The sequence below is a fragment of the Lepus europaeus genome, chromosome 3 (assembly GCF_033115175.1).
Source record: "Lepus europaeus isolate LE1 chromosome 3, mLepTim1.pri, whole genome shotgun sequence".
NCBI classification, from domain to species: domain Eukaryota; kingdom Metazoa; phylum Chordata; class Mammalia; order Lagomorpha; family Leporidae; genus Lepus; species Lepus europaeus.
The window spans coordinates 115,447,226-115,472,645 of NC_084829.1; the positions used below are offsets into that span (position 1 = coordinate 115,447,226).

General features: G+C 37.2%; 1 protein-coding gene and 1 pseudogene across 1 annotated transcript in view; one reads left to right on the top strand and one right to left on the bottom strand.

Annotated features, from left to right (window-relative positions):
- KPNA5 (karyopherin subunit alpha 5) overlaps nucleotides 1-25,420 on the top strand; it is a 78,807-nt gene that overhangs the window by 39,556 nt on the left and 13,831 nt on the right. The window contains exons 8-10 of the mRNA XM_062186663.1: nucleotides 10,649-10,748; nucleotides 19,905-20,068; nucleotides 23,682-23,760. Coding sequence (XP_062042647.1) covers nucleotides 10,649-10,748; nucleotides 19,905-20,068; nucleotides 23,682-23,760 — 343 coding nt within the window. The remainder of the gene's footprint in view (nucleotides 1-10,648; nucleotides 10,749-19,904; nucleotides 20,069-23,681; nucleotides 23,761-25,420) is intronic.
- LOC133756359 (non-histone chromosomal protein HMG-14-like) lies at nucleotides 18,652-18,942 on the bottom strand (annotated as a pseudogene).

Consider the following 25,420-nt stretch of genomic DNA (forward strand, 5'->3'; position numbering starts at 1 on the left):
TACTGTCTTTACATTTTACATTTCTACCAACAGTGGATTAGGGTACCTTTTCCCCATATCCTCACCAGAATTTGTTGATTTCTGTGAAAGCCATTTTAACTGGCATGAGGTGAAACATTGTGGTTTTCATTAGCATTTCCCTGACAGCTCGTGATCCTGAGCATTTTTTCATGTGATTTTTGGCCACTTGGATTTCCTCTTTTAAACAATGCCTGTATAAGTCCTTTGCCCATTTCTGAACTAGCTTGTTTGTTTTGTTGTTGTGGTGTTTCTTAATCTCTTAATATATTATGCTTATTAATCCTTTATCAGTTGCACAGTTTGCAAATACTTTCTTCCATTCTGTTGGTTGTCTGCTTACATTGCTGAGTGTTTCTGTTGCAGTGCAGAAGCTTCTCAATTTGGTTTAATCCCATATGTCAATTTTGGCTTTGATTACCTAAGCCTCTGGAGTCTTTTCCATGAATTCTTTGCTATGCCAGTGTCTTACAGGATTTTCATAATGTTCTGTAATAATTTGATGTTTTCAGATCGGAGATTTATGTATTTAATCCACGTTGAATAGATTTTTGTGTAAGGTGTAAGTTAAGGGTCTTGCCTCATAATTCTACATGTGGAGATACAGTTTTCCCAGCACCATTTGTTGAAGAGATTGTCCTTGCTTTAGGGATTGATTTTAGCTCTTTTGGTTGGTTGCAGATGCATGGATTAATTTCTGGAGTGTTTATTCTGTTCCATTGGTCTATCCATCTGTTTTTGTACCAGTACCAGGCTGTTTTGATTATAACTGCCTGTAGTATGTCTTGAAATCTGGTATTGTGATGCCTCCAGCTTTGTTTTTGTTGTATAAAATTGCTTTAGCTCTTTGGAGTTGCCTGTGTTTCAATATGAATGTCAGCATAATTTTTTCTATATCTGAGAATGTCCTTGGTATTTTGATTGGTATCACATTGAATCTGTGAATTGCTTTTGATAGTATGGACATTTTGATGATATTGATTCTGACAATCCATGAACCTGGAAAAATTTTTCATTTTTTTTTGGTATAATAACTTCTATTTATTTCTTTAATGTTTTGTAATTCTCATCATAGAGATATTTGGCATCATTGCTTAAATTTATTCCAAGGTATTTTTTTTTTTTGTAGTTACTGTGAATGGAATTGATCTTAGAAGTTCTTTCTCAGCCATGGTATTGTCTGTGTATGCAAAGGCTGTTGATTTTTGTGGATTGATTTTATATCCTGCCACTTTACCAAACTTCTATGAGTTCCAGTAGTCTTATAGTGGAGTTTTTTGCATCCCCTATATATAGATCATGTCACCTGCAAATAGAGATAATTTGACTTCTTCCTTTCTAATTTGTATGCCTTTGATTTCTTTTTCTTGTCTAATGACTCTTGCCAAAAGTTCCAATACTATATTGAATAGCATTGGTGAGAGTGGGCATCCTCGTCAGGTTCCAGAACTCAGTAGGAATGCTTCCAACTTTTCCCTGATTCATTACATTGCTGGCTGTGGATTTGTCATAAATTTCTTTTATTGTGTTGAGCAATGTTAATTGTATACCCAGTTTGCTTAGAGTTTTCATCATGAAAGGGTGTCTTATTTTGTCAAATGCTTTCTCTGCTTCTATTGAAATACTCATATGGTTTTTGTTCTTCAGTTTGTTAATGTGATGTCTCACATTGATTTGGGAATATTGAACCATCCCTGCATACCAGATATAAATCCTACTTGGTCTGGGTGAATGATCTTTCTGATGTGTTGTTGGATTGGATTGGCTAGTATGTTGTTGAGAATTTTTGCATCTGTGTGCATCAGGGAAATTGGTCTGTAGCTTTCTTTTTATGTTGTATGTTTTTCAGGTTTAGGAATTAATGTGATACCAGCTTCTTAGAAAGAATTTGAGACGATTCCCTCCCTTTCAATTGTTTTACACAGCATGAGAAGAATTAGCTTTAGTTCTTTAAATATCTGGTGGAATTCAGCAGTGAAGCTATCCAGTCCTGGGCTTTTCCTTGTTGGAAGTGTCTTTTTTACTGATTCAATTTCTGTCTTGGTTATGGGTCTGTTGAGGTTTTCTTTGTCTTCATGACTCAATTTAGTTATGTTGTGTATGTCCAGGAATTTGTCCATTTCTTCTGCGTTTCCCTTTTTGTTGACATGCGGCTCTTTATTGTGATTTCTGATGATTCTTTTTATTTCTGTGGTGTCTGTTGTTACATTCCCTTTTTCATCTCTGATTTTATTGATTTGGGTCTTCTCTCTTTGTTTTTTCATTAGTTAGGCCAATGATTTGTCAATTTTGTTTATTTTTTCAAAAAAACAGTCTGCATTTTGCTGATCTTTTGTATAGTTTTTCTAGTTTCAATTTTGTTTATTTTTTCTCTAATTCTTTTTTCTTACTAGTTTTGGGTTTAGCTTGCTGTTGTTTTTCTAGATCCTTGAGATGCATTGATATCTCATTTATTTGGTGTCTTTCCAATTTCTTGATGTAGACACCAATTGCTATAAACTTTCTTCTTAACACTGATTTCTCTGAATCCCATAAGTTTTTATTTGTTGTATTGTTATCTTTATTTGTTTCCAGAATTTTTTTTGTTTTCTTTTTTGATTTCTTTTATGACCCACTGTTCATTCAGGAGCATGTTGTTCAGTCTCATGTGTTTGGATATATTCTAGACATTCTTGAGTGTTGATTTCCAGCCTCATTCTGTTGTGATCCACAAGATTTTGATTATTTTGAATTTGCTGAGACCTCTTCATTGCCTAGCATGTGATCTCTCCTAGACAGAGTTCCAATCACTGGTGAGAATAATGTGTATCCTGCAATGGTAGGATTAAAAGTTCTGTAGATATTTGTTAGGTCTATTTGGTCTAGTGCTGATTAACTCTACTTTCCTTGCTGATTTCTATCTTGTTCATCTGTCCTTTGCTAAAAGTGGAGTATTAAAGTCCCCCATTACAATTTTATTGGGTCATGACTCCCTTTAGGTCCACTGACACTTCTTTTAAATAGTCAGGTGACTTGACTTGTAATTGGGGGCATATATATTTACAGCAGTCACATCTTCCTTTTTTTTTAACTTTTATTTAATGAATATAAATTTCCAGTGTATAGCTTATGGATTATAATGGCTTCCCCCTCCCATAATTTCCCTCCCACCCGCAACCCTCCCCTCTCCCTCTCCCTCTCCCCTTCCATTCACATCAAGATTCATTTTCAATTCTCTTTACATACAGAAGATCAATTTAGTATATATTAAGTAAAGATTTCAACAGTTTGCACCCACATAGAAACACAAAGTGAAACATACTGTTGGAGTACTAGTTATAGTATAGTACACAATGTACAGCACATTAAGGACAGAGATCCCTCATGAGGAGCAAGTACACATGAATCCTGTTATTGAACCAACAAATTGACACTCTAGTTTATGGCGCCAGTAACCACCCTAGGCTCTCGTCATGAGTTGCCAAGGCTATGGAAACCTTCCAAATTCGCCAACTCTGATCATATTTAGACAAGGTCATAAAAGACAGGGTGAGGATAGTAACCAATGATCCTAAGCGTGGCATTAACCAGGTCTGAACAATTATACAGCATTAAGTGGGGAAGAGGACCATCAGTACACACAGGTTGGGAGTAAAGCCATTGGTGGTAGAGTAGAGGTTATGATTACAAAGGAATGAGGCCTAAGTGCACTATACAGGGTCGAGAACAACGGACAGAGTCATTATTAGAGGAGCTAAGAAAGGTGCTGTCTAAGCTACAATTAAGTTTTCTGATTGAGAGGCAAATAGAACCTGACAGAAGGGGCTTGATAATAATATGTTGGGCTTTAGGCTTTGTAAGTTAAGCGGCCCAGACCTATCTCTTCCCATGGGGTACATCCTAAGGGAGGTGTGAACCTCCTGGGGGAAGGCACTCTGTTGACTTTCATTACTTAGCTGGCCTGGGAAGAGAGCTGGCCAGGTAAAGGCAGGTGGCATCTCTAACAAGAAATTTACAGTTCTGCCTGCAATGTTGCTGACCCTACTTGGCCGTCCCCTCAGTTGCAGGGGTCACTTTGGAAGTTGGGCTGAGTGAAGGGCTTTTCAGCTTAGAGCCAATAAGATCTGTGGCTCTGACCTGGGCATCCTTCGACTCCAGGGTAGGTCCATTTCCAGTGATCCAACTCTTGGCAGAGCTGCCAGGGCTCTTCACAAGCTGACTTCTGCTGAAGCCCAGGCTTACCACATTGAAAGCCATTGCAGTGGACTGGCCTGTTGGGTCTCCTTGAGGGCAGATCACTGTACAGAACAGCCATTAATAGGCTTGCCACCCATTGCTTCTGATGCCTAGCTTTCTTTTCCTCCTGGTTTGTGTTAAAGCAGACCAGAGGATGCAAGTCAAGGGAGCGCCCAAGTCCCATCTCTAATCTTCGGTGGCCTGAACAACAAGTCTATAGTCACAGGCACGTTCTGTAGTAGTTATTCTAAGGTAGACAATGCCCATGAGGAAAACTATATTCTCACTTTAAAACCTTCTTTCCCTTTGGTCTGAAAGGGAGGTTTTTTCTACTTACTGTTTACTTCGCTGATGGTGAAGTAAATCTAGCTATGAGATTATAATTTAAGCTCTTATTTTGGCTATGCTATTACAGAAAAATGTTAGCCATCTCTTTTATAAGGTCTAAAGATTACATTGTGCGTCCCACAGATTCCTTCATAATAGAATTAGTTTTCTACCTTGAGGAGAATAGAGAAATGAAAGAACAAGTTGGGCTTAGAATAGAGAAATGAGGGAGGAAGTCCTAGATCACTTGCTGACAATAGCAATATTTCATGAATACTTAGCAAACAGTTTCAACCATTAGATAACAACTTAAGCAAACAATTACCAGAAGGTCCAATGCCTTCTATAAATTTTAAGAATCATGTATTTGGAAACACCTCTTAAATATCTAACATGATGTAGTTTGTTTAACCAGTAAACTTAAGCACAACCATATAAAATGTTTTTAGTTTCTTTCTACCAACAAGTATAAGACATATGATACAGAGATTCCGTTCATACGATAAAATGTATGTTTGATTAATTTTAGCAGCTTAAATTTATGGACAATCTTATCTATAAGCCATTTAAAATAAAACTCTTAATAAAATTTTCCCATGTGGACCTACAATACGTACACACATATAACATAATAGACCAATATAGCAATTTTAATAATAGCTTTTAAAATCTTTAACTCTTTTTTGTAAATTGCCAATTGATTTGAATTGTTTTTTGTTTTTAGTAACCTCAATTAACCATACTTTCTCTCAGTTGGTACTGTTAATACATTATTGGCTTCATCTGTTTACAGAGCCATCCCAAAGTACTGAATACAATAGAAGTGGCTGGAAAAAGTCCATAGGAACCTATAGGAGGACAGCTAAACACAGAACCAACAACGCTTTAGTTTTATGAGCTGCAATTCATATATAACTGTGGATGACAAAAGACTTTAAAGTTGCCATGTTTAAAATTATAAACTCATCAACCCATAAGAGGCACTTGCTTACTTCACAGTATTTTTGAAAGCACCTGTAGGATTTTACAAGTATTTAACCTTTTAGGCCTCTGGGGATTTCTCATTAAGATAACTATCATGTCTAGTAACACAAGATCATTAGACTTTTTAATTCTCAAACATTTGTATTAATAGCATTTTCCATTATAGAAACTTAAAATTTAGTACCATGTCACATCTTGACAGTACTTCTAATATAATCCAAATAGCCTGATTATTTGGTGTCTCCATAAGATGAGAGACATAGGTCCTTCGATTTTTTCAGTTGGGCCAAACTGGAAAAACCAAAGTCCAAGATTTACTGGAAATTTTAGAGTCCAGATTGTTTGAAACTTTGATTTTTTGAATGCCTGTCAAGAATGCCAAGAAGGCTCAAAATCCAAAATATCTGGTTGAAATAAGATTCCTTAAAATCATGCCATAATATAGACCAAATTTGATCATTGTTACAAGGTGATTATTCAAATCTTTGAAAATAAGCACATATTTAAATAACCCATAGCTCTTAATAAAAACTCAGCTGTTTTTGAACAATTAGAATTTAACAGACATCAAGAGAACATAATAGATTACTTTAACACATTGCTTTAACAGAGCATCAGAGTTTAATTCTATGTCAAAGAGAAATTGAGCTTCCTGTGATCTTTTGCTGTGAGGTTTCCTTCCTTTACCTTCTTTCATATTGGTGACCATGTTTCTGTGTTTCTGTGTGTAAGACATCTTTAAGCATCTTTTGCAGGGCAGGATGAGTGGCAACAAATTCTTTCAATTTCTGTTTGCTATGAAAAGTCTTTATTTCACCTTCATTCACAAATGAGAGCTTTGCAGGATATAATATTCTGGGCTGGCAGTTTTTCTCTCTTAGTACCTGGGCTATGTCTCGCCATTCCCTTCTAGCTTGTAGGGTTTCTGATGAGAAGTCTGCTGTGAGTCTAATTGGAGATCCTCTGAGAGTAATCCGACGTTTCTCTCTTGCACATTTTAGAATCTTTTCTTTCTGTTTCACTGTGGTGAGTTTGATTACAACGTGTCGTGGTGAGGATCTCTTTTGGTCATGTTTATTAGGGGTTCTATGAGCTTCCTGTACTAGGATGTATCTGTCCTCTCCAGACCTGGGAAGTTCTCTGCAAGTATCTCTCTAAAAAGGCCTTCTAATCCTTTCTCCCTCTCCATGCCTTCAGGAACTCCTAGAACCTGAATGTTGTTGTTGTTTTTTTTTTTTTTTTAATAATATCCTGTAGATTCCCAACAATATTTTTTAGATTTCTAATTTCCACTTCCTTTCTTTGGTTTGACTGTATATTTTCCTGTGCTCTGTCTTCATTTCCGATATTCTCTCTTCTGCTTCACCCATTCTGTTTTTAAGGTTCTCTAATGTGTTTGTCATTTGATCTGTGGAATTCTTCATTTCATTATGATTTCTCGTCACTATCACAGTTTCTTGTTCTACTGGTTGTTTCATTTCATTTTGATTCCTCCTTAATATTTCATTTTTGCGAGAGAGATTTTCTATCTTGTCCATTAAGGATTTCTGTAGTTCAAGAATTTGTTTTTGAGAACTTCTTAATGTTCTTATCAATTTTTTGAGATCTGCTTCTTGCATTTCTTCTATCTCATCATCTTCATAATCTTTAATTGGGGTATCTTTCATTTGGGGGCATTATAGTGTTTTCCTTGCTCTTGTTACCTCGGTTTTTGCGTTTTTTTTGGCATATTGGATATATTCTTTGGTTTCTTCACAGTGGTGTTTTTTTTTCTTTTTATACTTTTCTAGATTAAGTGGACTGTCTGCTTTTGATGGAGCCTTAGAGGCTTGAGATGGGTGTGGCCTGAGAGCTCTGTTTGGTTCTTAGGGTTGAGGGTGTGCCAAAGGTGACACTCCCAGGTTAGGCATTGTAAATCTCTCTTTTTTTCTTTCTTCCTTTTTTTTTTTTTTTTTTGATTCAAAAGGGAAGTAATTCCGCACAGCTGAATGGAATTGGAGGTAGTTATCAGGCAAATGATATACCCACAGGAGCCAGAGATTGGAAGCTCTTTCCTAAGGACCACACAGGGAATCTCTGCTGCCCTCAGTGTGGGCTCAGATTGTCCTGCAGTCTCCCACTGGGTTGCCAAGGCTACCGAACTGTAGCGTCTCTGGAGAGCACTCATGTGAATCTGCTGTTATTTCACCCCTCCCCCCAGAGTCAGGTTTTTCTGCTGGGCTCAGGGCTGGTGCAGACCTGAGGTCACCCTGTTTATGACGTATGTCCAAAATGGCGCCTGCTCTTTGTCTTGCTTGCCTTTGAGAGGTGAGCGGAGAGAGAGAAACTCGTGTCCGTATGGGTCACTTTTCTTTTTTTTTCTCTCTCTCTCTCTCTTCTAGTTAGCCTGGTGAACTTTTCCCCACGGGGTTTCAAGCCTTGTTCCCTCTAGTCTCCTCTTTCTGCTTGCCCGCTGGTATCTCGGGCTATTGAGGTTCGGCTCACCTCGCATTCCAGCACTGGTGCGTTGAGTCTGCCGCTGGTGTCCCAAATGTGGGCTCCCATGCTCTCCACGCAGGTCCACTGTGAATCACTAGTTCTGGAAGAGTTTCCTCTGCTCTTTCCTCTCCTACTCTTCCTTTAACCTCCAGTATCTCCACTTTTATTAAACTGTCTCTTCCTGGACTATCAGTGTGCTCCCTTCCTATTCTGCCATCTTGCCGCTCTCTACATCTTCCTGTTTAATTGATCCCGTAATCATTACATAGTTCCCTTCTTTGTGTCTCTTTTAATAGTTTTTGTGTTAAAGTCTGTTTTGACTGATATTAGGATGAGTACACCAGAATTTTGTTTTTTCTCTCTGATGGATTTTATTTTTAGACTATGCCTATGTGGTTTAGTGCAGTATCTGCTCTTTCAGTGAATACCTAGAGGCATGTAGTGGGTGTGGCCTGGGAGCTCTGTTCAATGCTTCAGGGTAAAGGCAGTGTCCAAGGTAACATGCAGGTTGAGGTTGGGTGTGGTAAATCTTTTTTTTTTTCTTTTTATTTTAATCAGAGGGGAGGTTTTTCTGCTCTGTTGGCATAGTCTCATGCCCATCTCTTCTTTTCAAAGGAGACCAGTGCCTGGTCACAAACCCCAGTGGGTATAATGTGCATCCACACTGTCACAACAACACAAAGGATCTGTACAGTCCTTGATGTAACCATGGATTCTACAGCAATGACCCTCACCAGGGAATCAGGGAGCCATGAGCATGTGGAGTTTCCCACAGTGACTGCACAAAGTCCCAGCCATACCCTGAGCTCTCCCATGCAGCCACAGTATTATCACAGCCCTGGCTCCAGACCTCCCACAGTCATGCTCATGACCCAGCCCCCTGTCAGTTCTCCCAGCCACACTCAGGCTTCTCTGCTCAGCTAGTCCCTGGGCACAGTAATTGAGGCTGGTACAACTGTTACTACTTGCTGTAATTGTTTCTTTAGATATTTTTAAAAATTAATTTGATAATCTTTGTCATGTATAGTCTGTTAAGTCTCTAATCTATTACTTCAGGTTAGTTGTTAGCCAGAGCATTGATAGCAGAGAATACCTTAAATGTCTAGAGCCAAGAAAGAAGAATAAAAATTGTCAAGTTTTTCACAGATTGGCTCTGTGTTGGGTCACTGCTTCAAGCTTCCAAGCTTAGCTTCAAGCTTAGCCAGGCCTCTTTTCCTCTGCCTGAGCATTCACTTCTTGCTTATGCTAAACCTTAAAGGTCCACCAGAATGGAAAATCTGAGGTCTATTCAGGGTTTTTCTTTGCATTCACTATGACCTAGGCATGTGCAAAGCTTTCTAGATTGTCTGATATTGCAGGATCTTTTTAAATCCCTTATTAAACGAAGTACCTCACCACCTTTTCTTTCTATGTTTTCAGTGTGTTTCTTATTAGCCTTACCTACATTCTTTGCCTCAGATATAAGCACCTTGTTCATTTGCCTTTAATTTTTTTTTAGGAAATTTTTTCAAAGTTATTGTTTCATGCTGAGAGAATTCCAAGTTAGGTAAAACAGAGGAACACTCAGGAACATCAGTTTTTCAGGGTGCCCCCACACATGTCAAAACATAGAAACATGCTTCTTGGAAACAATACCTTCTCCCCCTGGGACCAGGAACCCATAGAGGGAATATGGACCCCATCTTAAAGGCTGCTGCCAGGGTGGTGAGGGGTTTGGGCAAAGATAAGCTGGAATGTCAGAAAGCTCCCCTGCTATGTTTCAGTCCTTTCCTGGTTAAACACTTCCTCTGTTTCTGTAAGCTTCTGACTGTCTTGCAGAGTTCCAGTAAAAATGTATGGTTTTTCAAGTTTTTTGTGCTTCTTGGGAGGGACAGGCTCTTTGGAGTTATCTTCTTTACCGTTTTTGCTGATCTTGTTCCAAAACAGGAAGTCTATATATACTTCTTTCTGGTTTATGGAGGTCCTTAGAGAGTTAACAAACTCCAGACATTGTATGATTTGCCTTTTTTCTGAAGTGAGGTTATATTATAGTCTCAATGGGGCCTATAACCCCCTAAAAATTTCAAGTATTACTACCTTAGAGCATCTATTTCAACATAAAGAACAAAACATTACTTATTATGTTATGAGAAAAAAAACCTTGTTTCAGATAGATACTTAGTTTCTTAGCTGATGCCAATATTTGTTGCAAACCAGATTAAAAAATACTGACATGTAATCTGTTAAAAACAAAGCACAAAAATTTCCAGTCAGTCTATCAATTTTACTTAATTTTTTTCTGCTTTCTGAATTATTATAATGTTCATGATTAAAGCCAAATAATTTAGTATTCTTTTTAAAAGTATGTAGAAATAATAAAATTTCCTGTATACCCTTTATTTTCAGAATGCTTGATGACAGTTTTTAGAGAATCAATTCACACTGTAGATTCGTATTTTAGAAAACATATATTTAAAAAATTATTATTTATTTTCAAAAATTCCCTTTAAAGATTCTCTCTTCCTATTTTACCATTATGGATATCTCATAAAATATATTGAAAAGATTTTTTTATACTATGAGAAAAAATAGCTGAAGAAGAAAAATGAATGCAAAGTGACGATACCTTTTTTCTTTTTCTTGACAGGTTATTAACAAATTCAAACAGACTTACAACAACCAGAAATGCTGTATGGGCCCTCTCAAATTTATGTAGAGGCAAAAACCCTCCTCCAAACTTTAGTAAGGTATGATTAAAATATACAAATTAAGGGATGTACTTCCATTCAGTTTCTTTATAATAGATTTGTTCAAGTTGAAGGGATTCTATTTCTTTTTAGTATTTTCTTTACTGATTAGATAATTTTGCATATATATGAAATTTAGATTTAAGGTAGAAAGGAAGTTTCTCTTCTACTCTTTCCTCTACCACTCAAATTCTGCCACACAATAGCAGTTCACTAGATGTTTTTATGTATCTTGCAGGTACTCTAATCTGGTTCTTTTTGTTTATGGAACTTAAAACTTGAAGACCTCTCTCCCCCTCAAATTAAAATAATTCATTCATGTCGGAGGCCACCCGACAAACCACATGGAAACACGCAGCACTCAGTCAATTCATCACCACGTTTATTGCCTCATCGCGTTCCAAGCCAAAGTAGGGGGCCCGGCGATGAGGGACTGGAGGCAGTCTCCCTAAGGAAACCCTTCAGTCTCCAGCAGCGAGCACCCAGAAAGACAAGGATATATACCCCAGACCCCATACAGATAACATTCATTGTGTGCAATCATGCATAGCACAGGAACAGAGCAAGTTTACAAAGTAGCAATGATCAGGGTACAAGCTCTGCAGATAGTGCAAAGAACATCATAAACCTTCATCAAAAGTCACATCCTGCCTGCAGGAATGTGGGATGAAAAATCTTGTGCCTTCGGCCATCAGGACAATAAGTGCAGGAAACAGGATTAGATAAGGGACAGCCTCAGCCTGCTGCATCTCATGTCGGGCCAGGGCCACTGGCCCCGACACATTCATATCTTGGTAGAAAGTCTGGAATGGAAAATGGTACAGATACCTTGGTATAAACCATCTAACATTTTCAGTATATGTTACTTATCTAAGACATTTGAAATAGTATTATCTAGGGGGCTGGTGGTGCAGCAGGTTAAAGCCTTAGCCTGCAGCCCTGGCATCCCATATGGGCTCCGGTTTGAGTCCCAGCTGCTCCTCTTCTGATCCAGTTTTCTGCTATGGCCTGGGAAAGCAGTGGAAGATGGCACAAGTCCTAGAACCCCTGTACCTGTTTGGGAGACTGAGGGGAGGCTCCTGGCTCCTGGCTTCAGATCAGCTCAGCTCTGGCTCTTATGGTCATTTGGGGAGTGAATCAGTGGGATAGAAGACTCTCTCTTTCTCTCTCTCTGGCTTTACCTCTCTCTGTAACTCTGTCTTTCAAATAAAATAATTCTAAAAAAAATAGTATTCCCTATAAAAATTATCTGTGTCAAATATTTATGGCAGCTTTATTCACAAGCACCAAAAGTCTGGAAACAGTCCAAATACAAATCAGTATATATGAACAGATTATGGTGTATTCATAAGATGGAATATAACAGCAAACTACTTATAAATGCAATAATGTGATTGTATTTCAAAAGTTTAAGCTAAATGGAAAAAAACAACATAAAATTGCTACATTTTGCATTATTTTATATAGAATGTTTTGGAAAAAGGCAAAACTGTAGAAACAAAAATTAGATTGGAGATTGAGGAGAGAGAATTGACTATAAAATGATAAAAAGAAACTTTTCTGGGATGATATATTTTCTATTTTTATCAGGTGGTGGTTATAAAACTATATGTGTTTATCAAAATTCCAAGTAGAATACATACCTAAAAAGAATATAATATTACTTCATGTAACTTATAACTCAGTGAACCTAGTATTTTTTAAGACACTAAAAATAAAATTAATAAATGAAATGTCTTATCCCTAATTAGATCATGGATCAGACTAAATTTTTAGTTTAAATTTTGAATATGATTCATACCTTAGGTAATAGTTTTGTATCATTGTTATATTCCCTGGATATGATTCTTATAATAGAATGTAGAGTACCCTTTTTCTTTGCTAAGTGTTTAGAGAATGAAGTTTCATGATGATGTCTGAAATTAGTTCTCAAATGAGCCAGTAAAAAAATTTATATATGTATATATATGGAGAGAAAGTAAATATAGCCAAATTTTAATAAATAAGGAATTTAGGTGAGTAGCACATGGGTGTTTAATATACTATTTTTACAAATCTTTAGGTTTGGAATTTTCAAAACAATATATTGAGGAGGAAGCATACCACCTCCCATGAGACCAACTAGTACATAGTTGGTAACTCTCGCCTGGATTATTGCAATAGCCTCCTAATACACTTTACTTTGTCTTTGTCCACCCATCATTTTCTGTACCCAAGAAAACCAGACTAGTTCTGTTAAAATGTCATTTATTCCATATCCTTTTTCAGAACTCTGCATTTCATATTCTTTTTCAGAACCCTATATTTTATTCAGTTTAAAAGATAACTTTGTTAAATGTGTTATAAGAATTTTAATCACTTAACTCTTCTGCTATCTCTCTGCCTCATCTCCTGCTATTTTCATTTTACTGTAGCCACAGTGGCCTACTTGCTGTTCCTCAAACTCGCAAAGCATATCTTAACTTTGTTCTAACTGCTCTCTCCACCTGGAAAATGATCCATTCTTAAAAAATTATTAAGGACTCAAACCTCTTGTTTGTGTGATTTATAGCTAGTGACACAATATTAAAAACAAAAAACTAAGAAAAAAATTAAATATTTGTTAATTCATTTAAAAATAAAATCATTAAATATTCAATATGAAAATAGTTTTCAAAAGGATAAATTTGGTGAAATGAGTAGTGTTGATTTATGAAATCTTTTCAGATATTCTTTGTTATCCCCCAAATTTGAGTGGTAGTTTCTTAAAGGTTAGTTTTATAGAAGAATCCACAGTCAAATTTAAATTTTTGTATTCTGTTACTTTAAAATCCACTGGCCTTGCATTCTGAGTGGTTCTTTTTCTCACATGATTTTATAACATCATATGTTGATCATTTGGAAAATAACTTGGTTCATTGAATTATGTAGCTCTACCAAATATTGACATACTTAATTATGCAATTTTTTAAAAAAAATTACAGTAACTCCACCAGTTTGGGAAACAGTTAAACTTAATGGTGACAGATACACACATTTTCTATAATTCTAATACTTGAAATCTCAAAATTTATTGTTGTCAGCAAATAGTGATAATTATTTCCTCAGAAAGACCCGAGGCAGGCATTTGGTGCAGCAGTCAAGTCACTTCTTGGGATGCCCATATCTTGAATTAGTGTCCTGTTCCAGCATACAGAGAAGGCAGCAGGTGATGGCTCAAGTAGTTGATTCCCTGTCACTCACATGGGAAACCCAAACTGGTTTACTAGCACCTAGCTTCAACCTGGCCCAATCCTGTTGAAGGCATTTGGGGAGTAAACAGTAGAGGTCTCTGTCTCTGTCTATCTGCCTTTCAAATAAATAAAATTTAAGAAGAAACAAAGAAATGAGATATTTACTTTATTTTTTTATAATGTCCTCCAAATGCCCATGACTAGATAAACAGACTTTCAAGTAAAAATGGTGTTCTGTAGAATAGAGTGGCTAATTCAGTGTACAGTGCTATCACAAGAGTGTTTTTCATGGAGACCACTTTTGTGCTTTGTGTATATTTCCTATTTCATCTCACAAAATATTTTTTCAAAATTATAAACTCCGCCAGCGCTGTGGCCTACTTGGTTAATCCTCCACCTTGTGGCGCTGGCATCCCATATGGGCATGGGGATCTAGTCCCGGTTGTTCCCCTTCCCGTCCAGCTCTCTGCTGTGGTCTGGGAAGGCAGTGGAAGATGGCCCAAGGGCTTGGGCCCTGCACCCACATGGGAGACCAGGAGGAAGCACCTGGCTCCTGGCTTTGGATCGGCACAGCGTTGGCCGTGGCGGCCATTTGGGGAGTGAACCAATGGAAGGAAGGCCATTCTCTCTGTCTCTCTCTCTCACTGTCTATAACTCTACCTGCCAAATAAATAAATAAAAAAAAATAATGAACTCAAGAATTGATATTTAATAAAATTAGTCATTTTTACTGCTTTCTCTTTGTAATTCTTAAATAAAACTGTTCCCTCTTCCCTTTTAAGTGTAGGTAAAGAAGATAAAGATCTATGATATAGTTTGGTACTACTGCTTTGATTTGTGCTAATGTGTCAACAGTTTTGTCCACCATTCTTTTTTTTTTCTTTAGGTCCAGTGTTGATAAATTTTTAAAATTGTGTCTTAGTGTTATTACAAAAATAGTTTTGACATTATATATCCTCTAAAAGCATTACAGGAATACCTTAGGGGCCTTGGATCCTACTTTGAGAGCCACTGACCAATGACATTATTGCAGCTACTTGTATGATTCTTTCACCTTTTCCATGAGCTCTGCCCTGACTGCTGTAGTGAATAATGTCATCTTTCACCAGCCCCAATCCATCAGTATTCCTGACCTCCTCATTTTATTCTTATTTTTCCAAATTACCTTTTAACATAATATATATTTTTATTTTATGTTATATATACATTAATTTAAGGTAAATCTTTCTTCCACTAGAATGTAAACCCCTTAGAGCTTTATCTCTTTTGTTTACTTATATATTTCAAATTTATAGATATTATCACCTTATTGAGCTTAAGACTTTGTTGTTAGGTAAGCTTTCTGTGATTTTCTATGAAAATTTTTATCATTTACTTTTAAAAAACTTTGTTTCTACAGTCATATTTTGTTTTTTCAAAATTAGTTTTCTGATTCTCTGGTTGCTCATCTTTACACAGAATTCTATTATTTTATCTTTTCTGAGGATTTACAGATTTTTTTTGAAGTTCTCTTTTTTCTGGCATCTTTTTAAATCTTTTAATTACTGTTTATTGTCTATCTTGGTCTCTTTCCTACTCTTCATCTGCTAATGCCTTTGCTCTTTGAACATATTTAGGTGGGAGGCACTAAAAAATGTGATCAAAAGATGGGTAAGGTTTATCCTCTCAGGATCCTCAGGTAGCAGAACCACATTTTCTTGAAGGGACTTCAGATTTCAGGGTTTTTGTTTTGTTTTTTTCTGTGACCACTCCATTTTTCTAGAGACAGATTTTTGTTTTCCCTTTTAATTCCCTTGCTAAAAAATGGGTAGATTAGTTTGGAATCTTCAGTAGGTAATATACCTTAGCTATTGAAGACTGAAGACCTAAAAACTAGATATTGGGAAAGACAGCCAGACATTTTTACCAATTAATATATACATTTTTATTTATTTTCCCTAGATTTCTATCCAGTGCTTCATTTCAGCCTCCACAAAGCCTGATATCTCAAAGTTCAGTTTCTGTTGTTCACAATTTGTTGTTCAGTTTTTATTTAAATCTCCAGTCACCATGAGCTAGTTACCTACTTTGTAGTGGGGACCCACAGTTAATTTGCCTCGTCTCAGATTTTTATTCTTTTCCTCTATTTTAGCACCATATTTCACACTTTTTTGAGATCCTTGGTATCTCTGATTGGTAAGGCCTTGTTGTGGTGATGATAGAGTGTGAGACAGTGGCATATGTTAGCTTTCTTTTTAGCTTTCCTCTTATTGGTAGCTGCCTCTCCAGGTACTGAAATTGTGCTTTTTCCTCTCCTTCTAAGTCAGTTGTTCCTTTTATTTTATGTTATGTTATGTTATTTTAATTAATTAATTAGTTTATTTAAAAGGCAGAGTTACAGAATGAGACAGGGAGAGAGAGAGAGAGAGCGAGCGAGCAAGTGAGTGAGAGTTTCCTCTACTAGCTAACTCCCCAAATAGCCATACCCACTGGATGGCCATACCCACCCACTGGCTTCAGGAGCCAGGAGCTTTATGCTGGTCTCGCCTGTGGGTGGCAGGGACCCAAGCACTTGGGCTGTCTTCTGTTACCTTCTCAGGTGCATTAGCTGGGAGCTCGGTTGCAAGTGGAGCAGCTCAGACTTCCGGCTCTCTTATGAAATGCTGGCATTAGGCAGTAGCTTGACCTGTTGCATCACAGTGCCAGTGCAAGTTGTTCCTTTATTCACTTGGCATCTTCGTATTTTGTGGGTAGTAAATGTATACTAGTTTCTTCAAAGAGATGGAATTTATATTTCCTTTTCTTGTTTCTGAAAACACAGTGGAGCAGAAGTGTTTACTGTTTTGCTGTCTTAAAACTACAGATATATAGGACTTTATTTATTTTAAATTCAGAAAAAGTTATGTACCAATTATAATGATTTTTTTTTTAACTGGAAGCTTTATGTTGTCTTTATATAACATATTCCTGGGGCCAGTGTTGTGGCATAGCTTAAAAAACTACCACTTGAAATGCTGGCATCCCATACGGGCAGCAGTTTGGTCTTGGATGCTCCACTTCCAATCCAGCTGCCTCCTGTTGGCCTGGGAAGAGCAGCAGAATATGGCCCAAGTACTTGGCACCCTGCCACCCATATTAGATATGCAGAGGAAGCTCCAGTTCCAACCCTGGCCATTGCATCCATCTGGGGAGTGAACCAGCAGATTTCAGAAGATTCTCTCTCCCTCTCTCTCTCCTTTCCTCCTTCCCTCCCTCTGTGTGTGTGTGTGTGTGTGTCTCCTCTCTCTAAACTCAAATAAAAAAATCCCCCCCCCCCCAAAAAAAAGTATTCAGACATTTCTCTGATCTCAAAACAGGAGTTGGCAAGGGTGAAAGCATGATTGTCATGGAAGGATCCAGTTATGCAGATTCTATTTAGTAATGTACAGATGGATACATTTATTTTGTAAACTGATTTCTGCATTTGGGTCCTGGAACAAGGGCCTATCAGATAATAATAACTGATTTCAGAACATGGAGGTAAGAGGAAAACCAGTATACCATATTAGAATATATAAAAGCTATCACTTCTTTTTATTTGTGACATATCCAACATTTAGCTTATGGTTGATTCTTTTTTTATATACATTCTTGAGATTTTATTGGTATTGAGCATCAGCACACAGACATTTCAATTTGTGCACAATTCTTAACCTGCATAATGAAAATTAAAAAGCCATGAGTTGTCTTTGTTTTTTTAAAGTTATTCCAGTGCCTCTCCAGCTTCAAAGCTGGAGGCAACTCTTCCTTAAGAGGCTATCAAGACCAGTAACTTCAGAGGTTGCAGTCACATAAATTCCACCCATTCACAACTTAACATTTTATACACAACATACTCAAATTTTCAATCTTTCACAGCACATTAGCAAAATTATTAGGAAAACTGGACTATTACAGGCAAAGATGTTACAGAGCTCACATGGTTCTGACAGAGCAACAATGAGTGATCTTCTGTAGGAAACAATTTTTCTAGACAACAATGGGAGAAGCAATTGAAAATGTTCAAGACAAATTAAATGCATAACTATGACCCCAGATTGTCAATTAGTATGCATTGTATTGATAGACAAATCCTTCTCCCACCTATGGAATGTTAAGCTGACATTCAAGACAATCAGAGTCTCCCATAATTCAATATCCCACTATTTGCTGGTTGTTCCAAAACATAAACAACCAGCAAATGATTTCACCTCCTAAATTACTGGCTGGCACCACGGCTCACTAGGCTAATCCTCTGCCTGAGGCGCCAGTGCTCTGGGTTCTATTCCCGGTTGGGGTGCCGGATTCTGTCCCAGTTGCTGCTTTTCCAGTCCAGCTCTCTGCTGTGGCCCGGGAAGACAGTAGAGGATGGCCCAAGTGCTTGGGCTCTGCACCCACATGAGAGACCAGGAGGAGACACCTGGCTCCTGGCTTTGGATCGGTGCAGCACGCTGGCCGTGGCGGCCATTTGGGAGGTGAACCTACGGAAGGAAGACCTTTCTCACTGTCTTTCTCTCTCTCTCACTGTCTAAATCTGCCTGTCAAAAAAAAAAAAAAAAAATCCACACTTATAAAATGGGATGAGGTGGGTTTCCCTCCTTCTTAAAAGTGTTTCTAGAGCTACTGAAAATCTTGCACTTACAAAATAGTTGATAAAAGTTATCTCTCTGGATTGTAATACATGGTGTATGATATTAACCAGACTTGACTTCTCTCTCTTCTGCTTCATCAGAGGCTGGACTTGCCTCAGTTTTAGTTTCTCTGTTTTCTGCAGGCAAATCTTTTGTTTCTTGGTTAGCTTACCTTAGCCTGTTTTCCCTTTGCCCTTCTCTTCCCCTTTGCTTGTACTTTTTTCTCTTCCTTGCTGCCTTCTTGGGCTTCCTTTCTACTTTGGCAGGAGGAGGCTTAGCTGATAATCTGGCCAGACTCCTGTTGGGCTCTTCCTTCAGTGCCCCTACAGCACAGCTGACCTTCTTTTTGGGCATGTTGGCCTGGGAGTGGGAGGTGAGGAGACCTTTGTGAAAGCTGGGATGCCTGGCTGCTGCGGCTCCTCCTGCCCAGCGTATGTATTATCTGAGGTTGTTAGGTTGCTGATTTTTAAAAAGTCAGTTTTAAGGAATATAAAATAAAAGTCTTAGAAGCCAAAAATTTGTTCAATTGATTATGGGAATGAAAAGATCCAACATTTGAGTGCTGACTGCATATTGAGGCTTAAAGACGTTAGATAATTTCCTTTGTCATAGAGCTCATAAGCAATGTTTGAACTTAGGGATCCATCTGACAGGAAGACAGAAAATATGCAGTTTATGTAACCTAACCCTTGTTTTACAGGTTTGAAAACCAAGTCTCAAAGAGGTAAAATGGTTTGCACACCTCCACAACTAATTGGTTATAATATTATTGCTATAGGGATTTAAAAAAATCTCTATTGGCATGTGTTTTGGTTTTTTAAATGAAGATTTAGATTTTGTTACATTAAGATATACAGTTTACTAGTGATTTCCATTTGAAGATCCTTCAGAAATGTTTTATATGTTTGCTCCTTGAATGATTATTAGATGTATTTCCAATAAATTTCATGTAATGAGTAAAGTAAGATTTAAGTTAAATCATGTTTTATGTTCATTATATTAAACACTTAAGCATTTAAACATTTCAGTTTTGGTAAGCTTTTCAAGGTGTGTGTGTGTATGGTGTGTATGGTGGTCCCAAATACACATTTCATTAAAAAAAATTTTAAATTACCACATATCTTAGCAACATAAGATTTTAATACGAGTCATAGTCAATTTAATGTTTATTTGATCATTTTAAAGCAACAGAATAATTTCTCTGACATTTTTATGGCATTAAATTTTTATCTTAAAATGAGTTTCTGTATTTTTCTAAGGGACTTGATTTCAGATAGAGAAAAAAAATTAAATACTTATTCTTTCATCTCTTCCAGGTTTCACCTTGCTTAAATGTACTATCACGATTATTGTTTAGCAGTGACCCCGATGTGTTAGCAGATGTGTGTTGGGCCCTTTCTTATCTCTCTGATGGACCCAATGATAAAATTCAAGCTGTCATTGATTCAGGAGTCTGTCGAAGATTGGTGGAGCTTTTGATGTAATTATAATTTTTGCTTAATCATTTTATGATTTTATATTAAACAATACCCTTGTAAACATCTAATGAGTCACTGTATTCAGGAATACTTAAAATACCACTGCCTCCACATTCTAATGACCAGCTATAAACCTTAAAAGTTGACCTTTAAACTTGTGTTTTATTTCATGTAGTTGGGAACAGTTATTTTTTAAATTAATTTCTTTTCTTTCATGTGATCTGTTTACAAGTATGAGAGACATAATTCAACAAGTACTTATGGAATGCCTGTTATGGGCTAATGTATGAGATGCTGTTAATGAGGTATAAATGTAGTTCTTGCACTCATAGAACCAATAATCGCATTTATTATTTATTATAATTATTAATTGGTGTAAAGACCATGTAGTGAAAACCCATTTAGTGTTTCAATTATATTAAGTATAATATTTCTCTTTGCTGGGCTTTTACAGTGACCTTCTTTTGAAAGTACAGGTTTTCTGCCCGAAGTTTAAAACTTTTAAGAATACTTGTTATACAGGATTTTATACCTTCTTCATCTTGTTATTTTCTTTAAAATTTTTGTTATCTTTCTTTTTTTCTTCTTTTGTTAAAAAGCTATTAGGAGGCCAGTGCCGTGGCTCACTTGGCTAATCCTCCGCTGGCGGCACCGGCACCCCGGGTTCTAGTCCCCGTTGAGGCGCCAGATTCTGTCCCGGTTGCTGCTCTTCCATCTAGCTCTCTGCTGTGGCCCGGGAAAGCAGTGGAGGATGGCCCAAGTGCTTGGGCCCTGCACCCGCATGAAAGACCAGGAGGAGACACCTGGCTCCTGGCTTTGGGTCAGCGCAGTGCGCCAGCTGCAGCAGCCATTTGTGGGGGTGAACCAACGGAAAAAGGAAGACCTTTCTCTCTGTCTCATTCTCTCACTGTCTAACTCTGCCTGTCAAAAAATAAAATAAAATAAAATAAATAAAAAATAAATAAAATTATTAGGAAAGGTCAGACAAGGCAGACGTAACAAAGGCCTGATAAGTTTTGGGGGCCCCAGTGTGAGGACAATATCAGAGGAGGGTGTGCAGGTAGGAACATTCAGGGATCAGTACTCAAGCCTGAGAATGTCACATACCAGGGAGAGCAGACACACAGGCTGGAGTAATTCTTGGAGACAACACATCATAGGGTAGAGCAGAACTGGATCAAAAGGTTGGCCATATTTAGTGAGATCAAGATAGTAGAAATAGATTTATTTCTTCAGAGAATAGAAATATAAATATAGAAGAGAAAGCCTGAATTACCTTGTGCTGTTGAATTAGAAGTAGATATATCAGTGTGAACTCATAACTCTCCACATAAAGAGATAGGTGTAGGAATGAATATAAATATGTTCATAGAGAACCTAGAGTAGTGACACCTTGTATTAGTAAGATGAGCACACTGAGTGACATATCTGGGTTTTTAAACACCACTATCTATTCCCCAGAATTCTCAGAGAAATGACTAATTCCAAAGATGAGATTGATTAAAAAAAAAAAAAAAAAGATTGAACACAGAAAGTAATGAGTACTCCGAGAATGGAGAAATGACAGAAGGATGTGGAAACCCACTATGAAGGGACTTCCACTGTTGAAACCTTGTATAATTTTAGCTTTGAAATAAGTTATAGTAATATAATATTAGACAAAATAGGAGGGGCCAACATTGATTTACAGCAGGTTAAGCCACTGCCTGCAGTGCTATCATCCCATATCATTGTGCCAGTTTAAGTCCTGGCTACTCTGCTTCCAATCCAGCTCCCTGCTATTATGTCTGGGAAAGCAGCAGAAGATGACCTAAGTGCTTGAGCCTCTGCCACCCACGTGTGAGACCTGGATGGAGTTCCAGGCTTCAGTCCAGCATAGGCTGTTGTGGCCTCTGGGGGATGAACCAACAGTTGGAAGGTCTCTTTCTTTCTGTCTCTCCTCTCTTTGTCATCTCTTTCAAATAAATTTAAGTAAATAAATAAAAATAGAAAACTCATGAGTTCACACTGAAATCAATAATTCAGTAGACTGGAAAGGCATGTATGTTGTTGGAATGATAGTATTAGAAAATCATCATTGATAATAATACTAACAATTATTAATAACTTAAGATAGTAGCAACCAGAGGGGCTGTAACTAGTGATACAAATAGGTTAAGGAATGCAATTTATATAGTTTCAAAGTATTTCATGTTATGTAAGATTCATTTGGGGCTATCACTGTGCCACACTACGTTAACCTACTACCTGTGATGCTGGCCTCCCATATGGGCACCGGTTTAAATTCTGGCTGCTCTGCTTCTGATCTAGCTCCCTGCTTATGTGCCTGGGAAAGCGGTGGAGGATGGCCCAAGTATTTGGAATCCTGCCAACCATGTGGGAAACCTGGGTGAAACTCCTGGCTTGCGCCTGGTCCAGCCTGGCAGTTGCTACTATTTGAGGAATGAACTAATGGATCGAAGATCTCTCCTCCCCCTCTCTATAACTCCTCTTTTCAAATAAATAAAAATAAATTTTAAAAAAAGGCATTTATTTGAAAGTCAGACTGATAGATAATGAGACAGAGAGCGAGCGAACTTCCATCCGCTGATTTACTCCTCAAGTGGCTGCGATATCCAAGGCTGGTCGAGTCCAAAGCAAGGAGTCCAGAACTGCATCAGGGTCTCCCACATGGCTATCTTTGGCTGCTTTCCCAGGTGCATTAGCAAGAAGCTGTATCAGAAATAGAGCAACTGGGACTTGAATTGGCACTCTAATATGGGAAGCTGGTGGCATCGTAGGTTGTGGCTTATTTCACTACACCGCAATGTCAACCCCATAAAATACTAATTTTAAGGAACCGGCACTGTGGCACAGCAGGTTAAACCCAGCCTGCAGTGCTGACATCCCATGTAGGCACCAGTTCAAGTCTCGACTGCTCCACTTCTGATCTAGCTACCTGCTATGGCCTGGGAAAGCAGTAGAAGATGGCCCAAGTCCTTGGGCCCCTGCACCTATATGGGAGACTCAGAAGAAGCTCCTGGCTCCTGGCTTCACATCAGCCCAGCTCCAGCCATTGCAGCCATTTGGGGAGTGAACCAGGGGATGGAAGACCTTTCTCTTTCTCTGTCTCTTCCTCTCTCCCTCTTTCAGATAAATAAATCTTTTAAAAAGAACACTAATTATAAAGGAGAAAACAGTAATGGTAAAGTATAGAAACATGCCACACCCCATTTTCATTACTGACGAGTTCAACACCACTCTGTTGTGATAAAATAAGACACTATTCCCACCTATTAGGATATAATGAAAGGACTACAGCTTTTGTGACGTCCCTGCCAAAAATATATAACCTGTGTCATAATTATGAAGAAACTGAATAAGTCTAAATGTTGGTTTGTGATTTAAAAAATGTTAAAATCATGAAAATCAAGGGAAGGTTGAAGAACTTTTCTGGATTTAAACAGACAGGAGTGACATGCCAACTGATTTAAAGATATTTCCAGTATAATTAGTGAAAATTGAAGGAGATCTTTGAAAAAAGGGTATGAAAAACTTTTTTTGTACTCTTCTTCAACTCTTTTGTAAATTTTAAATTGTTAATATTATGCAAGTTAATATTTTTATTGTTTTTAGGCACAATGATTATAAAGTTATATCACCTGCACTAAGAGCAGTTGGTAACATTGTGACTGGTGATGATATTCAAACACAGGTGAGTTCACACTTCAATATGACAGACTAATATAATAAGCTTTAGGAAGTTCACTATATTTCATATCACCTGATTACATATTAGCCAAGGCCCTAGCATTGTCATAACTACACAGTAACCTATAATGTGCCAGTAAGCATATTCTTGGAAACAATTGATCAACCTCAAATACCTCTACAGAAAAGCACTATCCTATGCCTGTATCAATGCAAAGAAATGCAAGATATGTGTTCTGCTTTTGAAGCATCTAATTATGGAGAATTTATGTATTAAAACAATGAAAATTATTCAAGATACTTTGTGTTCTCTGTAAAACTGGTTAGTCAGTAAATGCTATAGAAGTTTAAAAAAAGAGATCAGTGTCCTAAGAAATCTATGGACTTCCATAAACAAGTTAAAACCAAAGCTAGATCTTAAAAGCAAAAAATTCTTAAGTAGACCAGGCATATGTGTGAGTTAGGTTTAAGAGACATTAAACCTGACTGGAATAGAAACACTAGTGACAGGGTAATTGATCATAATTAAGCTACAAGTGGGTTGAAAATGAGAGGGCCTTTTATATTAGATTGAAGACCCATATTATGATAATGGAAGGAAAGATGGCAAGAGAAGAATCCAATATTGGTAATTAATTATATACATACATATATATGTTATATATTAAATATATATATATAGAGAGAGAGAGAGAGAGAGTGTGTGTATGTGTATCTTTTAGAGGATGGTGAGGTGTCAAAGAAGGTGTGCTGTCCACATTGGCTCCAGATTTGGGGTATAGTCATTCTGGAAAATCAAAACTTCTATAACACATTAAACTCTCCTTTACCAGACTTTAAAGTGTATGTTTATTTGTTTTGTTCATGTCTGATGACACATAATTATACACAATTGCAGAGTACACTGTATTACTTTGATACATGTATATAGTATGCAGTGATCAAATAAGGGTAATTAGTATATACTGCACATATTTATTTTTGCTTTGTATTGAGAATATTTGAAATTCCCTCTTCTAGCTATTTTGGTACTACTATTAACTGTAGTTACCTTACTGCATGACAAAACCTCAGAACTTACTCTTCCTAATTGTAACTTTGTACCCATTGACTAATCTCTCTTCTCCCTCTTTCCCCTGCCTTCCCTAGTCTCTAGTAAGCGCTGGTCTTTTCTCTACTTCTATAAGAATAGCCTTTTGGGTTCCATATATGTTTGAGATCCTATGATATTTGTCTTTTGTGCCAGGTTTATATAATTTAATGTGCTCTAGTCCCATCCTGTTGCAAATAGCAGGATTTCATCTCTTTTTATGGCTGAATACTACTACTACTACTACACACACATACACACACACATACACACATAAATTATATACATGAGCACCATTGTGTATGTTCATTTTTCTGTTGAACACTTTGATTCCATATTTTGGCTATTGTGAATATTGCTAAAATAAGCATACATACTTTTTATTCTAACCTGCATATTTTATTTCATCATTAATCTTTTAAAGATACATTTAATTACCAAAGTTATTAAGCATTTGATGCTTACCAGTTGTTATTCAGTTGTAATAATTCTTTAGATGAAAATATTCTGAAAACCCAATTTTCAGCTGAGTTTCCCATGGACTCTTTGATGTATTCTTTACCAAGAAAAGTGA